Here is a 15,712-nt window from a genome sequence, read left to right as displayed (position 1 = left end):
AAGCTCCCTAGTTTTAAAAAGCTCACATTCAATTGAGGTCTTCAATTAGGATTGGGTCACCCGATTTTGACCGGATCGACAATTTCTCAAAGTTTTTTTTGCAGGGGAACAATTTCTCAAAGCTATCTCATTCAATTTCTTTATACTATACACCATGCTTCCTATTTTTTAAAGCCTCGCAACTAATTGAAACCTTCAATTTATAATTGGATCAGCACAATTTTGACCAAGTCAACAATTTTCAAGGGCTCTTCCATTCAATTCTTTTAGTTCACTATGTTCCCACTTTGAAGCTCTCTTTCATTTAATTTTTTTTGAAACTTTTTAATCCAAAAGCTAAGGAAGACTGGTGAAAAACCGAAACGTCGAAAAAACCCGAAAAAATGTTTAGAAAGCCAAAAACGCGTCCGAAAAAAACCCCGGGGAGGGCCCAGAGCACGACACGTGGCGGACGGCTGAGAGCGCGTAAAGTGGCGCTGATCGTTGTGAGGCTCCCGAAGGAGCGCTCGTCAACTAGGTGCTTCATAATCGCCGCTTAAGGCGTCATACATGGTTTGGGCTTCTTCTTTTTTTGAGGGATAAAGCCTAATCTTTATTGATCAAAAACCACAGAGAGTGGGATAACGTTCGCATCATGTGGTCGGCCAAACCACACATGACGCCCGGGAGCTAGATTAAGAGCAAATCTGGCTAATCTATGAGCTTATACATTACTATTTCGACCCTCATAAACGAAAGTACATAAAAAAAGAGGTAGACCGTGTTTTAATCTCACTGATGATTGCACCATGTTTCTCATGATTCCCTTGATTTATATCTCTGACCACTTGCTTAGCATCTGAGGCTATGACAAACTGATTCAGGAGCAAATCTTCTGCAACACATAAAGCTTCCCTGCATACTATTGATTCCAGAATAATTGGATCGTCCACACCTTGTACTACCAGAACGGAGCTGCCCAAATAATTGCCTCCCTGGTCTCTGCACACCACAGCTGCCGTCCCCCTTCTACCTAGTCTGACTGCTGCATCTACGTGTATCTTTGCATGCCCAGCAGGAGGTGCTCTCGGCCGTATAATCCTAGCCCGAGCCACATCAGCGATTGGATCAACGGCTGGTTTTGTTTCCTTGATCATCTCTAGCTCCCCAATGTATCTTGTGGCAAAGGAATGCACAGAATGCGGGCTCTGAAAAATACCTTCATGAATAGCCTTTCTTCTTGCTGACCAAAAAGCCCACAAGGTTACTGCTAGCTTCACAAAGGACGCATGTGATAAGGACTCCATCTGAGAGAACAACCATTGTTTGGCATTGGGCTTCTACCGTTGATATTGATGGGTATGCCAACTGGACTGGAGTGGACTTGACCACAAGTCAGTAGGGCTGACGGGCCCATACCAGACCTCATAGATTAGAAAGGGCTTCAGCCCTTAGATGGACCACATCCGACTAACTGCCCTCCAGATATCCATCTAAGTGGGCTGCGGCCCAATATCTCACCTCCCACTGGTTTTAGGCTGGGTTTTTTTGGGCGTTCTTTTGTTCACTCGTGTTTTTTTGTTCGGTTTTGGTGGTTTTTGGTGTTTTTTTCCTTTTATTTTTTGGGTTTTCTTTTTTATTTATTTCCATTTCCTTTTTGTTTTCAGTTTACATCAATGAAATGTTCTCATTTTCGTGAAATTTTTTAATCCACAGAATTAGTTAAAAAATCAACTTTGTTAAAGTTTTACAAATCCACAGAATTAGTGATTTTTTCTCAAATTCTTTTCAAATCCACAAAATCTATGAACTTTTTTTTGAAGTCCGTGAAAGTTTTTCAAATCCATGAATTGTTTCCAAATTCGTCAAGTTATTTCAATCGTTGAACATTATTTAAAATTTATGAACATTTCTTAAATTCAGAAAAAAAATCAAACTTATGATTTTCTTCGAATCCACAAACTATTTTAAAATTTGTGAACTTTTCAAAATTCGTTATTTTTTTCGTAAACTTTTCCCAAAATCTCCGCACGGTGTGTGTTCATTGTCTCAATTCTGTGTTTGGAGAGTAGGAAACATGAGGAACAAAATATGTCATCATGTGCATACACGTATGGAGGGGCCAGAAAATCAATCTATAAATGAATAATAAAAAATAAAGTGAATCAAATGAAAGAAGAAGAAGAAGAAGAAGAAGCAGCAGCATGGTAAAGGTGGGTCCGTGGAGGGGAATTAAGGTGGTCGCCTTTGGCCCTTCTCCGTGACGACTAGTGCGGCCATGAGCATGAAGAAGCTGCAGGCGGTGGCGATGCATTGGATCCTCATGGCCAAGTCCAACATGGGCCGTGTGGGAGGGTCAGGGCCCGGCAGGCGGATGGTCAAGGCCACCATCGACAGCGTCACCAGACCCAGGAAGAAGATCGCCATGCACCGGCCGCAGTCGATTTTAAAGCCGGCCATCCCCAACTCTGGCTCTGGCTCTGGCTCTGGATCCACGACGACGACGCCTTTGGGCCGTCCGTCGGGGAAGGTGGTCGCCTTTGGCCCTGGAAAGTTTTTGAATAAGTAGGGGGAATTCGTAGATCCTCCAAACGTAGATTGTATTTACGTGTAGCCTCTGTATAGGTCTTGTATATTGTACCGTACACTTTTGTGTACCCCTTATATATATGAGATAGCCACACCTTTAACGGGTGTCGTGCAGTTTCCCAAACCCTAAGTCTTACATGGTATCAACCCTAACCGGTCCTATGTCTTCCGCTGCCGCCGCCGCCGCGATCGCATCGACCTCCGTCGCCGCCGTCGCGCCGGTCTCTGTCACGGCGCCTGCATCGTCGTTCCTCTCCTCGCGCCCCCTGGTCTCGGTCTACACCGGCCAGTCCTCGATGGTGGGTGACTCCTCAGATCAGCCGTCGCCGCCATCACCGGCCGCGCCTCCGCCTGCGTTGGGAGATCCTTCGTACGCTGGTCCCTAGATGGGATCGGCGCCCTACGGGCCCTACGGGGCTGCTCCTCCGCCGCCAGCAGGCCCCTACGGGGCGGCGCCTGTTCCTGCCAACTCGGTGTCCTACGGGCCTTACGGGGCTGCTCCTCCGCTGTTAGGCTCCTATGAGGCGACGCCTGCACCTGCCTCCGCGTACAACGCAGCGTATGGCGCCTTGCCTTACGCGGCCGTTGCGGCTGCACCACATGCCACCGTCCCTGCGGCGTCCTACGCGGCTCCAACCCTGCAACCCTATGCGGCTGCACTTGGCGCCGCGACCGCCGGGTCGGGCAGGGCGCCGGTCGTGCCCTACGGCACCCCGCCACCGCCGTTGCCCTACGGCGGCTACTACCCGCCGGCAATGGCTGCGCCCTATCCTGGAGCTCCTATGCCGGCTGCTACTTCCTCCACAGCGCTGGGTCCCGGTGCACCTGGTGGTTCATCCCACATGAGCTACTACACGTCGCCTCCTGCCGCTGATCATGCCGTGGCCAGTGCGCCGTTCTACTTCGCGCATCTCATCCCAGTGAAACTGACGACGGATAATTATCTGTCGTGGCGTGCATAGGTGCTGCCACTTCTCCGCAGTCGCTACCTGGAGGACTACGTCGACGGTTCCTTGTCGTGTCCTCCACCACATCACCCAGCGTATCATGCGTGGGTGGCTCAGGATCAGGCCATCCTTTCTGCGATCCAGTCTTCACTCACCGAGGCGGTGTCCTCCTTGGTCCTCTTCGCTGCCACGTCCCAGGAGGCATGGTCTGCCCTTCACACCAGCTTCGCATCTCAGCAACAGGCCCGTGCTCTCACTCTTCGTACGGAGCTGGGGGAGACCAAGCTTCTTGACCTCAGCATTACCGACTACTTCGGCAAGATGACGCGTCTTGCAGACACCTTGGCCTCCATTGGTCAACCGCTTCGCAAAGAGGACTTCACCACCTTCGTCATGAACGGCATGGACGACGACTATGATAACCTTGCTGAGAACATCAATGGTCGTGATACTCCGCTTGAACCTCGTGAGCTCTACGCCCGCCTCCTCGCCACGGAACAGCGCGTCAAGTCCCGTCGTACCAACCCAAGTTTTATTGCTGCCAATGCTGCCACTCGTGGAAAAGGGAAGCCCTTCAAGTCATCTGCAGGTGGCAAATCAGTACCACTGACTTCACAGGCTCAGCGGTCGCCTGTCGCTGCCTCCTTGCCCACGACCGGGGGTGGCCGCTCGTGTGCCTGCTGCCCTTCATGTGGCGTCCAGCTTCCCTGCCAGCTGTGCAGCCTTCCAGGTCACATTGCTTCCCGTTGAGCGTCTTATTGATGCTTATAGTCGGTTTACTTGGCTTTATCTTATCAAGCGTAAATCTGATGTGTTCGATGTGTTTCTACAATTTCAAGCTCACGTTGAGCGTCTTCTTAAGCATAAGATCATCCATGTCCAGTCAGATTGGGGGGGGGGTGAATATCACAACCTCAATTCTTTTTTTAATAAGCTTGGGATTTCGCACCGTGTGTCTTGTCCTCATACACATCAGCAGAATGGCACGGCTGAACGTAAGCATCGTCACATTGTCGAAACTGGTCTCACTTTACTTGCTCATTCATCGGCACCTTTTCGGTTTTGGAGTGATGTGTTTTCCACTGCATGTTTTCTCATAAATAGGCTTCCTACACAACTCCTTGAGATGAAAATACCACTTGAACTGTTGCTTAACGAGGTTCCAGATTATACATTTCTCAAAGTTTTTGGTTGTGCATGCTGGCCTCATCTTCGTCCTTACAATAAGCGTAAGCTTGAGTTTCGGTCAAAACTTTGTGTTTTTCTTGGGTATAGCTCTCTTCACAAAGGGTACAAGTGTCTTCATATTCCATCCAACCGTGTCTACATCTCGCGTGATGTTGTGTTTGACGAGAGTGTATTCCCATTCTCGTCTTTGTCCACAACTCCCGCACCTCCAGTCTCCTCGCATTCCACCTCTCCACTGCCTGCTCAATTTGTTGATATTGCATACTCTCCTGCGTTGTTGCCTAATCATGCTGCAGGAACGGGTCGTGGAGCTCGCCTTGAGTTGCGGGAGGAGCCGGAGCTGTCGACTGCACCTGACGTTGGGAGCGGTCTCGTGCATGCGCCATGCACGTCTGGACCGGGCTCTTCAGCGCCGGCTTTGCCCGTGTCGGCCTTCCCTGCGCCGGCCTCCCCTGAGCCTAGGCCGGTCTCGCCTGGGCCGGCCTCCCGCGACTTGGTCGGCCTCGAGCCGACTGGCTCGCCCGCCCGGTCGATTGCTGCCTCGCCTGGTTCTGCCTCGCCTGGGTCGGCCTCGTCCTCGCCTGGCGCAAATGCTCCGTCACCAGCTGCTTCTTCATCGCCAGTGCCGTCGCCAATTGCTGCACCACCTGCTTCTGTTGCTCTTCGACCGCATACACGCAGCCGATCCGGTATTGTGTGTCCCAAGCAACGCAAAGATGGGATGGTGGCCTGGCTTGCGGCCTGTGTTGCTCACGTCAAGGAAGATCCTTTGGCTGAACCGCGTCACTTCCAGGTTGCTCTCGGGATTCTTCATTGGCGTCAAGCTATGGAGCAAGAATATCAGGCATTGTTGACAAATGGTACTTGGCATCTCGTTCCCCCGGTCTCTGGTGTCAATATTATTGATTCCAAGTGGGTCTTCAAAGTTAAGAAGCATGCCGATGGTTCTATTGAACGCTATAAGGCACGGTTAGTGGCGAAAGGGTTCAAGCAAAGGTATGGTCTTGACTACGAGGATACGTTGAGTCTGGTGATCAAACTGACGACTATACGGCTTCTGCTGTCCTTGGCTGTTACTCGGGGCTGGTTTCTTCGTCAGCTGGATGTTCAGAATGCTTTTCTTCATGGTGTTCTGGATGAGGAGGCTTACATGCGTCAGCCCCCGGGGTTCGTTGATCCTGCTCGCCCTCATCATCTGTGTCTCCTGGTCAAGGCGCTCTGTGGGCTGAAGCAGGCTCCTCGTGCTTGGCATGCCAGATTGGGCTCTGTTCTTCGGTCACTTGGTTTTGTTCCCTCCACAGCTGACACCTCGCTCTTCCTTCTGCATCGGCCTCACGTGACGATGTATCTTCTGGTATATGTTGATGACATTATCCTCATTAGCTCCTCAGATGCTGCTGCTGATCGTCTGATCTCTTCCTTGAGTGGTGATTTTGCGGTGAAGGATTTAGGAACGTTGCATTACTTCCTTGGCCTGGAAGTTTCACCTTCTCCTGTCGGTTTGACACTCACGCAGCATAAGTACTCGATGGACTTGTTGCGACGGGCAGGTATGCTGAAGTGCAAACATGTCATGACTCCTATGTCTGCTACTGATCGTCTGTCTGCTTTTGATGGAGATCCTCTCACCTCTGATGATGCCACTGAGTATCGTAGCGTTGTTGGTGGTCTGCAGTACCTAACTATCACTCGGCTTGACATCTCATATGCAGTCAATCGTGTCTGTCAGTTTCTTCATGCTCCTCGGACTTCTCATTGGACAGCGGTGAAGCGCATTCTTCGCTATGTTTGCTTTACTGCCTCATATGGTTTACTCCTTCAGCCAGCACCGTTTCCTACGCTTTCTGCTTTTTCAGATGCAGACTGGGCTGGTAATCCAGATGACAGGCGATCCACGGGGGGACATGCTGTCTTCTTTGGTCCTAACTTGATCGCCGGGGCTGCTCGTAAACAAGCTACAGTGTCCAGGAGTAGCACTGAAGCTGAATACAAAGCAGTTGCAAATGCTACAGCTGAGATCATATGGGTACAGTCCTTATTGAGAGAATTGGGAGTTTCTCAAACTCAGCCGCCTGTTCTTTGGTGTGACAACATTGGTGCTACATATCTATCATCTAATCCAGTGTTTCATGCTCGGACGAAACACATTGAAGTTGACTATCACTTTGTGCGGGAACGTGTTGCACAGAAGCTACTCCACATCAAGTTCATCTCTTCAAAAGATCAACTTGCTGACATCTTCACAAAGCCTCTTCCACAACCTCAGTTTGTAGGCTGCAGGCGCAATATTAACGTACTTTGTACTTCAGGGCATAGTTAAGATTGAGGGAGGGTGTTAGACTGTATTTACATGTAGCCTCTGTATAGGTCTTGTATATTTTACCGTATACCTTTGTGTACCCCTTATATATATGAGATAGCCACACCCTTAACGGGTTCGTGCAGTTTTCCAAACCCTAAGTCTTACAGGCCCTGCTCCGTGACGATGACTGTGACCAGGATCATGAAGATGGTCCATGGGGTGAGGACGCAGAGGATCTTGGCGAACAAGAGCAACATGGGTCGTGGCGGTGCGTCAGGGCCCGGCACCCAGATGGACAAGGCCGCCATTGGCAGGGTCAGCAAACCCGCCGCCACAATCCGACTACACCGTCCGCAGCCGTCGTCTGGCACTGGCTCCATATTCATAAGCCCGCCGCCGCCGGCCATCGTTCCGCTCCGGTCGCTGTGGATCCGATCGTGCCGTGCGTGCGCCAACTCGACTGTGCCGCAACCAACTCGTGCGTACGGAACCCAGATAAAAGGACTCTGATGATCCATCCAAACAAAGAGCATCGTGGGCACGCACGAGAGCACGGATGTAATACTAAAGCTTTCTCGGCCCGCTACAAACATATACTACAAAATGAGAAGAAGAAAAACATGAGACGGTCTACTCTGCTCTGCTCCCTCCACATCCATCCATGGATCGATCAGGCTTCGTCCAATGATTGGCCGACGGCGACGCGGAATCGGGCGAGGCCGACCTTGGAGCCGGTGGTCTTCACGTCCGCCTGCACCTGCTCCCGGAACTCACGGTAGCTGAACGCCCTGTACACCTCAGGTGGCGAAGTGATGTCTGACAAGGAGAGACCGGCTAACTCGCCGAAATTTCAGATGGCGAATTAAAACTCGATTTATTCTGCACGCATCGATCATCGATCGATTTGGTCCACGCACGTCGTTAGTCATTGCTCGGTTGGTGATCGACTTTGCATTAGCTGGTGGCTGATTCTCGTTCGTAGGTTCCACGCGCCACGCATGCACGCATGCATGCATGCAGCGAAAGTACGTACATGTTAGAGATATATTTGGGTTACACGTGTTTGGTAGTTTAGGATTTGTAATCCGTCTCCTACCTTATCTCTGGGAGAGGCGTCTTGCCCTCCAAGCTTTGTACTCAATATATACTCGCCCTCGAGGCTCAATAATACATCCATCATATTCCGTAATAATCCCTCTCTCTCCCTTCTAACATGGTATCTATCGTAAGTCGATTCTAAACCCTAGCCGCCGCCGCTTCCGCACCCGCGCGCCGCCCCCGGGGCGGTCGGTCTCCATGACCGTCGCCGGGGGCCGCGCTGCCCGTACCTAGGGTTCGTCCGCCGGTCGTGTTGACCGGCTTCCCTAGAGAGTCTTTTCCCCAAGCCTTGCTTCGGGGTTTTCTCTCTCCCGCCGGTCATCTTGATCGCGCGGTTTCTTTTTGGTTTTCCGATCTATTCTTGATCGGTTTGCGTCGCCCACCGCCGCCGTCGACCTCGAGCGCCTCTACTCCGACCCCGCCGCGACCAGCCGACCTCTCCTCCGACCTGGCGGCCACGCGCGTCGAGGCGGCCCGTCAGGGCCAGCCGCCGTCCACGCGTCGGTCTGCCCGTCGCCCGCCGCCGCCATCGACCCCCGCGCGCCTCTAATCCGACTTCGGCATCGACTACACCGGCGTCTTCATCGACCCGGCGGCCTCGCGCGTCTGCCCGCCGGTCGCCCCGACCCGGCGGCCTCGCGTCATGCGGCGGCCCTCACCGCCGCCGTTCGCGCGCCGGCCCGCCCGTCGATCTACGCCGGCCGTCACCGCCCTGCTCCAACCGGGACTCCTGCATCACCCCGACCCGGCGGCCTCGCGTCATGCGGCGGCCAATCATAGCCGCCCTGCCGCCCGCCGTCGCCGGCTTCATCTCGGACTCCGCCGCCACCCCGTCTCCATTGAGCAGCGTCCCCGACCTCGCGTGCGATCGGCTTGATCACCCGCTCGCCGCCGTGATCCGCCTCATCTACGCCGCGCGACCGACTTTGCCCGTTGGTTACGCGCGCCTCCGCAGGTCCCGTGAAGATCGTCCCTGAGTTCAGCGCGCCCCTCCACCGATCGAGCAACGGGCTGCCGCTGCGTCGCCCCGTCGGGCCGCAGCGGCGCCGCCACATGGTTCTCCTCGTGGCTACATCGACTTGTGCATCGCCCCTACGGGCCGTACTGCCGCGATACGCGGTCCCAGCCGCCGCCCCGAGGCCATCCCCGCGGCTGCACCGACTCGCCCGTCGCCGTTGCGTCGCACCTTCGGGCCGCAGCTCCACGGCCCGCGGTCCCCGCCGTCGCCCCGACCTGCCCGCCGCCACTACGTCGTCCCTTCGGGCCGTAGCGTCGCGGCATGCGGTCCACTTCGCCATCACCGCGCGTCGACCTCCTGTGATATGCGCCGCGCCGTCTCCCTTGGCGCGGGAACACCACCGTCCGTGCCGGTCTTCGTCACGCTGTCAGGGTTCTTCGCCTACTTCGAGCACCGCCGCCGCACTCCTAATCTAGCCGCCGCTGCCGCCGTCAGGCCGCCGTCGCCGCTCTTCTTTGGCTGCCACCGCCGCTACCCATGTGGCCGCCGCCGACGCCCGTCCACCCCCTTCGTCTTCTTCCAAGCACCAGCCCGTCGCCAGCGTCGCCGTCATCTACCCCGACCACTTCGTCTACTCCGACCACCGTTGGTGACATCGGCCCCGCGCCGATGGACGCCGCAATCGTCGTCGAGTTCTTCTCTGCTGGCCCCTCCAACTTCTTCGACATGGCGTACAGCTCGTGCAGGTCCCTCGGCTACGCATGCCCGGTGCTGGCAACACCGATGCGTGCCTTCATCCACGACGTGTCCCCAGGCCTGGCAAGCCTGGTCGGCGCTTCGTCAACTTCGTCTTCGTCCGTCTACGCATGTCCGGTGCTGGCAACACCGGTGTGTGCCTTCGTCCACGATGTGTCCCCGGGCTTGGCAAACCCGTCGCGACGCGTCGTCAACAACATTTTTTCCCGGCGCACCCCTACTTCGACACCACTTTGCCCATGCTAACTAGGCGCCCCCTTGCGCCCGCGGCTCCACGGCGACTCCCTCGACACCGACTACCCCGACTCGACATTGACCACGGCGTTCTTCGCACGGCTACCTCGACCACGGCTACACCACCCTACGCTCTCGGCTACATCGACATCGGCACAAAGGATTATCATCCGCTTGAGCAACTCGTGGCTTCCTCTACAGTCAACGCGCCCGCGACGCGACACCGTCCATGACGCTCCCGCTACGACTGCGGGGGGGGGGGGGGGGGGGGGGGGGGATGTCAGCCCGTCGGCTGCTATTCTCTCCAGTCTGACCGTCCGCGACGCTCCTGTTGTTCGCAACGCTACCGCTACGACTGCGCGCGCGCGTGGGGGGGGGGGGGGGTGTTAGAGATATATTTGGGTTACACGTGTTTGGTAGTTTAGGATTTGTAACCCGTCTCCTACCTTATCTCTAGGAGAGGCATCTTGCCCTCCAAGCCTTGTACTCAATATATACTCGCACTCGAGGCTCAATAATGCATCCATCATATTCCGCAACAATTCCTCTCTCTCCCTTCCAATAGTACACTTTATCATCTAGAGCCTACATAAGTTAGAGCCTACGTACCTAATTTTCTGTTGATCCCTTTCTACGTGCGGCGCGCCTCCGGAGCATTTATACCTACGAAAGCAACAAGACTTGAGCTAGCAGCGTGGATTGGCTGGTTAGAAGCTTAATTTGAAAGCAATCTTACAACCACTCAGAGCTAGGAGGATTTCAGCACCAGAGCAGCACAATTGGCATACTAGAGCAAGTAAAATAGTGGGCTATAAGCGCACTTACATGACATTTCTGCCTATGTGAAGAAGAAAGACAAGGAAAAAGTAAAGAAGTGGGCTCTCATGCAAGAGCCAAACTCTATGTGTGCTCCTAGGTAAAAACATTTAATGAGATGAAAGAGGTAGAGAGAAAGTGAAAAAAAGTTGTGGGCTTATAGCCATCCTTATAGCCAACTCTATTGTATGAGTAATTAATATTGCTAACTCTTGATGACATGGCATATCTATATAGCCAGCAGCTGGCTATATTATTAACCATGCTCTAACATAAACACTTCTCAAACTTAGAATATAATAACGCCGGTATTTTGTTCTGCTGTTCAGAAGATAGTTGTATTCCATTTTACTTGAAAGTTGCTCTATGACTACCGGTTCATCGAACGTGGGATTTCTATTAATTGGTGCCACAATATATTGATAAGTAGTTTCCATAACTAAATCGAGGTCGGAGCTAATACTCCTGTATGCCAAGTTAGGTGATCTTGATAAATGATGAATGGCAAACATCAGAAACCAAGTGATTAGATGTTTATTATAACTAGATGATATCTCGCACATTGTTGGGGGAATGTTTCGCATTATATTTTAATTTATTTGGTTGTGTGGAATATGAATAGTTAGATTAATATTATAACAAATAAAACTGAAAATATACATATGGTTTATCGTGTTTGATTATTGTATGGTTGTAAAATATTTATTAAATGTAAATAGCATAATACTACAATGGAAATTCAATTCATATTTGCATGTCGAGGTAAGGCTTTTCATACGCATTGTTGCATATTAAAGATGGGTCTTTGACACGCTGAGATGGCTTGCTTACATAGTGGGGCTAGCTATTTAGATTCTCTAGGATTCTCTCAAGATATAGAAAACTTATGTTTGTGATTGGCCGTGCCACCATAGAAGAACATATTTTTCTGATCGAAAAGCTTTGCTATACTCTTTTTTACAGCAACCAACAACACATGGGTCGGCAAGAGTGCCCTTGTTCCGGGACGGTTAATTACTGACAATGTTTTGATTGCCTAAGAAAGTTTGCATCCAACAAAAATAAGAGAATTGGTGAAGATGGATGGTACATTGGATAAAATATCTAATGAGAATACTATTGAAACATCGAGGCATAAAGGTACGTGGGAATTAGTTTGGAACCTGCAGTGTCCGGCCAAGGTAATTTTTTTCTTGTGGAGGGCAATTGAAAGAGGTGATTCCATGTCGTGCAAATCTTGTTGATAGACATATAAAGGTGTCTCCTCATTGTCCCATTTGCAGATCATGGTCTGAGGACGTTAAACATCTTCTATTTGAATACTCTTTGGCTAGTGAAGTGTGGAATCCCCCAGGACTTGGTGATATTATCCATAAATCATGTGTCTCTGGCTTGTCCTGGGAGGAGACGCTGGAATATTTATTGAACTTCCTTGATCAAGAAGCAATGATTTTAGGATAGGCATCCCGATAAATTATTGCTATTGCATCTTGGTTTGTCTGGTGGGAGTAGAGGAAACTCTTGCATGGCCAGTCGATGCAAACACCGAGTCAAATTCATCTTGCAGTGAGAGCATTGGCAGCAAACTTCAAATTAGCAAGCTACCTCAAACCAATTATGAAGCATGGAGGATGGACCTAGCCGATCCATGGTTATTTAAAGCTCAATGCGGACACATCGTTTGACCTTGATACTCTAGGCATCTGTAGCACTTGTCCTTCGAGATTGTATAGGAAAATTCGTTGTTGCTGCTAATGAAAGAGTTGTGTTTGTTCTGACACTTTCACGGCCGAAGCCACAACACTGAGATATGGGGTGAATCTTGCACACACATAGTTGGGTGCAACAAGCTTGAAGTGAATTCGGATAATCTGGAGGTGATTACGACAATGCTGGAAAGGGCTTCATCACCAGGCGTCACGAGTGCTTTATTTGACGATTGTTACGTACAATATGTCTCTTGATTTTACTCATGTAATCCATGATCACTGTCCTAGAGAGGCTAATGCAACCGCACATGATTTAACTATATTAGCTAGATCTTCTACACATGGTACTTGGATGGATGACGCGCCTTGGGAGCTAATCGAAATTCTTGTCAACAATGTAATGCTACTCATTGAATACAAGGAGACCTTAAGTGTAAAAATAATAATATCCATACGACCATGATACTTGGAAAAACGATGTTGTATATGTGTAGATCTTTTCCACTGGGACACAACAAGCTCACGCAGCAATGATTCACGTAGAGTATATATATGAACCGCATAACCATTGGATGCATCGCAAAATAGGATACGACCCTGGATTTTTTTACGGTATCGTCCGGGATACACCGTTGTCCTTGGATTTGCCAACCTCGGTGGAGCTTTCATTGAAAATGAGAGGAAGCTTTATTATGTCCACTCATATATGAATTCTCTTATTGCTTCCACCAATTTGAGAAACATCAAGTTTTTACGGCGTCTGTTCTTGGTGTGTATTCCAGACTCTTAAACTAAAAGGTCGCGTTAGTTTGTACAATGTCGTGAGTCACATGTTTTTGTCATACTCCATCAGTTTCAAAATATAAGGTATATTAGTTTTTTAAAAAGTCAAACATTTCGATATTTGATCAGGTTTAGAGCTAAATATATCAACATCTACAATACTAAAAAAATATGAAAATATATTTAATGCTGATTCTTAAGAAAATGATTTTGTATTGTAGACATTGATAATTTTTTTTAAACTTGGTCAAAGTTAGAGAAGTTCGGCTTTTAAAAAAATGAATACGCCTTTTATTTTGAAATGGAGTGAGTATATCTATTTGATCAAATGAACATAGAAGACAGCAGTGTCATATATTTTGATGCGTCAATCTTTTTATTTCGCATGTCAGATTGGTCCTAAGTCAAACTTTCAAAATTTGACCAAGATTTTAGAAAGAAAGAAATTTACCAACATTTACAATACCAAATCGATGTCACATCAATCATAAAATATATTTTTCATATCATTTGATATTATAGATATTGATATTTTCAACATACGTTTGATAAAATTTTACAAAGTTTAACTTCAATACAGAACCAATATGTACAATAAAAAAGAAATGAACCAATATGTTTGTATATGTTAAATAAAAAATCGATCACCAAGACACCAACTGAACAATGACGTGGATCAAAACGAGGATCGATATTAATTCGCCATCGGAAACTTCGGCGCGCCGAAAGCGAATTAGCTCATCTCTCGTTGTCTCGCTTCACTGCGCCGGCCACCCTTCTTCTTCTGCGCTTGCAGACAGATCGGCCGGTTGAGCATTCGAGCTCTGCCGATCAACGCCGAGGCCTATATAACATGCGTCGCCTGTTACATCCATTCATCCATCGAGCAGCCACTTCACACCAGCAAGTGGCAGTAGTTCCATCCAGAGGTTCAGGCATGGCGGCTCCGAGAGCACTCGCCCTCTGCGTCCTGCTGGCCATCGCCGTCGCCAATGCGGAGGCGGCGTCCGTGGTCGTCGGCCTGGCCAAATGCGCTGACTGCACCAGGAAGAACATGAAGGCCGAGGAAGCCTTCAAGGCTCTGCAGGTGGGGATCAAGTGCAAGAACAGCGCCGGCGAGTACGAGCGCAAGGCCGTGGGCGCCCTCGACGGCACCGGCGCCTTCAGAGTGCCCCTCGCTTCTGACCTTCATGGCGCCGACTGCGTCGCTCAGCTCCACAGCGCCGCCTCCAACGCGCCGTGCCCCGGCCAGAAGCCGTCCACGATCGTGCCGGTGTCTGACGGCACAACCTACGGCGTCGTCGCCGGCGAGAACACCGCCACGTCGTCCGCGGCGTCGCCCGAGTGCGCGTCCATGACCCTGTGCGGGCCGATCAAGAAGCACATCATCGAGCACTTCCACCACAAGAAGCCCGTGCCGCCCAAGCCGGAGCCCAAGCCCCAGCCTCACCCGGACTACGGCCCCGTGCCCAAGCCTGAGCCGAAGCCGCAGCCACACCCGGACTACCACCCCGTCCCTCCCACGCCCACCTACGGCGGCGGCGGCGGTGGATACCACGGACACCACTGACTCAGAGTCTCAGATCAGCCACCGTACGTCCAGCCCGGCACTGAAATCTATCACCGGCCGGTTCATGGTCAGTGAGTGATCGACGTCGTTGCTATTTATGATGCGTTGCATGCGTGGGAATTGTTTGGTGCTCCGCCATTCGCTGCTCCGTTTTACTATCTGCATTACAGAATTGAGGGTTCAGAATAACAGTCATGTACTACGAATGTATCAGGCGAGTATGAGGGGGTGGTTTGTGTGTTGCTTGCTTTATCAAGATTTTGTAATTTCAGTGTGTATTTTGTATAACAAGTTATTATGAATCAAGTAATTTAAACAAGTCGATTTGTCAACCGAACAACTGCAGCTGTTCGAGGCAATGGACATGATAAGGACACTGTGATTTTGCCATTACTTCAAGTCAATTTTCAGATCCGTGAACTGAAACTGAAGAGAAATTCAGGCGTGTGCAATGCATTCATACTGCTGGTCGTAGTTTTTTCTCTTAGGATGAACAAGTCGATTTATGAACATTTTTTCTAGATAAGTGAGGCTTTTAAAAAATGTTCATCATGTCTTCAAAACATGATAACCGTGAATTTAAATTGTTTATTGCGTATTGCAAAATTGTTCGTCGTGTATCTTATAAATGTTGATCGTGAATTTAAAAGGTTTGCCATTAATTTTAAAAAGTTCAGCCTGTATTTAACAATGAATTATCATGTATTTAAAAGTTGTCATCACGTAATTAAAAAAATGTTAATTGTGCATAAATGAAAATTTTCACCATGTTTCAGAAATGTT

General features: G+C 50.1%; 1 protein-coding gene across 1 annotated transcript; it reads left to right on the top strand.

Moving 5' to 3' along the window:
- The first annotated feature begins 14,219 nt into the window (after nucleotides 1–14,219).
- LOC109745033 (uncharacterized) lies at nucleotides 14,220–15,248 on the top strand. The gene has a single exon (XM_020304171.4). It carries the CDS (start codon nucleotides 14,297–14,299, stop codon nucleotides 14,927–14,929), a length of 633 nt encoding a protein of 210 aa, XP_020159760.1. The 5' UTR covers nucleotides 14,220–14,296; the 3' UTR covers nucleotides 14,930–15,248.
- Nucleotides 15,249–15,712: the final 464 nt, after the last annotated feature.

Source organism: Aegilops tauschii, chromosome 2 (assembly GCF_002575655.3).
Source record: "Aegilops tauschii subsp. strangulata cultivar AL8/78 chromosome 2, Aet v6.0, whole genome shotgun sequence".
NCBI classification, from domain to species: domain Eukaryota; kingdom Viridiplantae; phylum Streptophyta; class Magnoliopsida; order Poales; family Poaceae; genus Aegilops; species Aegilops tauschii.
This window is presented reverse-complemented; position numbering and strand designations above follow the sequence as displayed.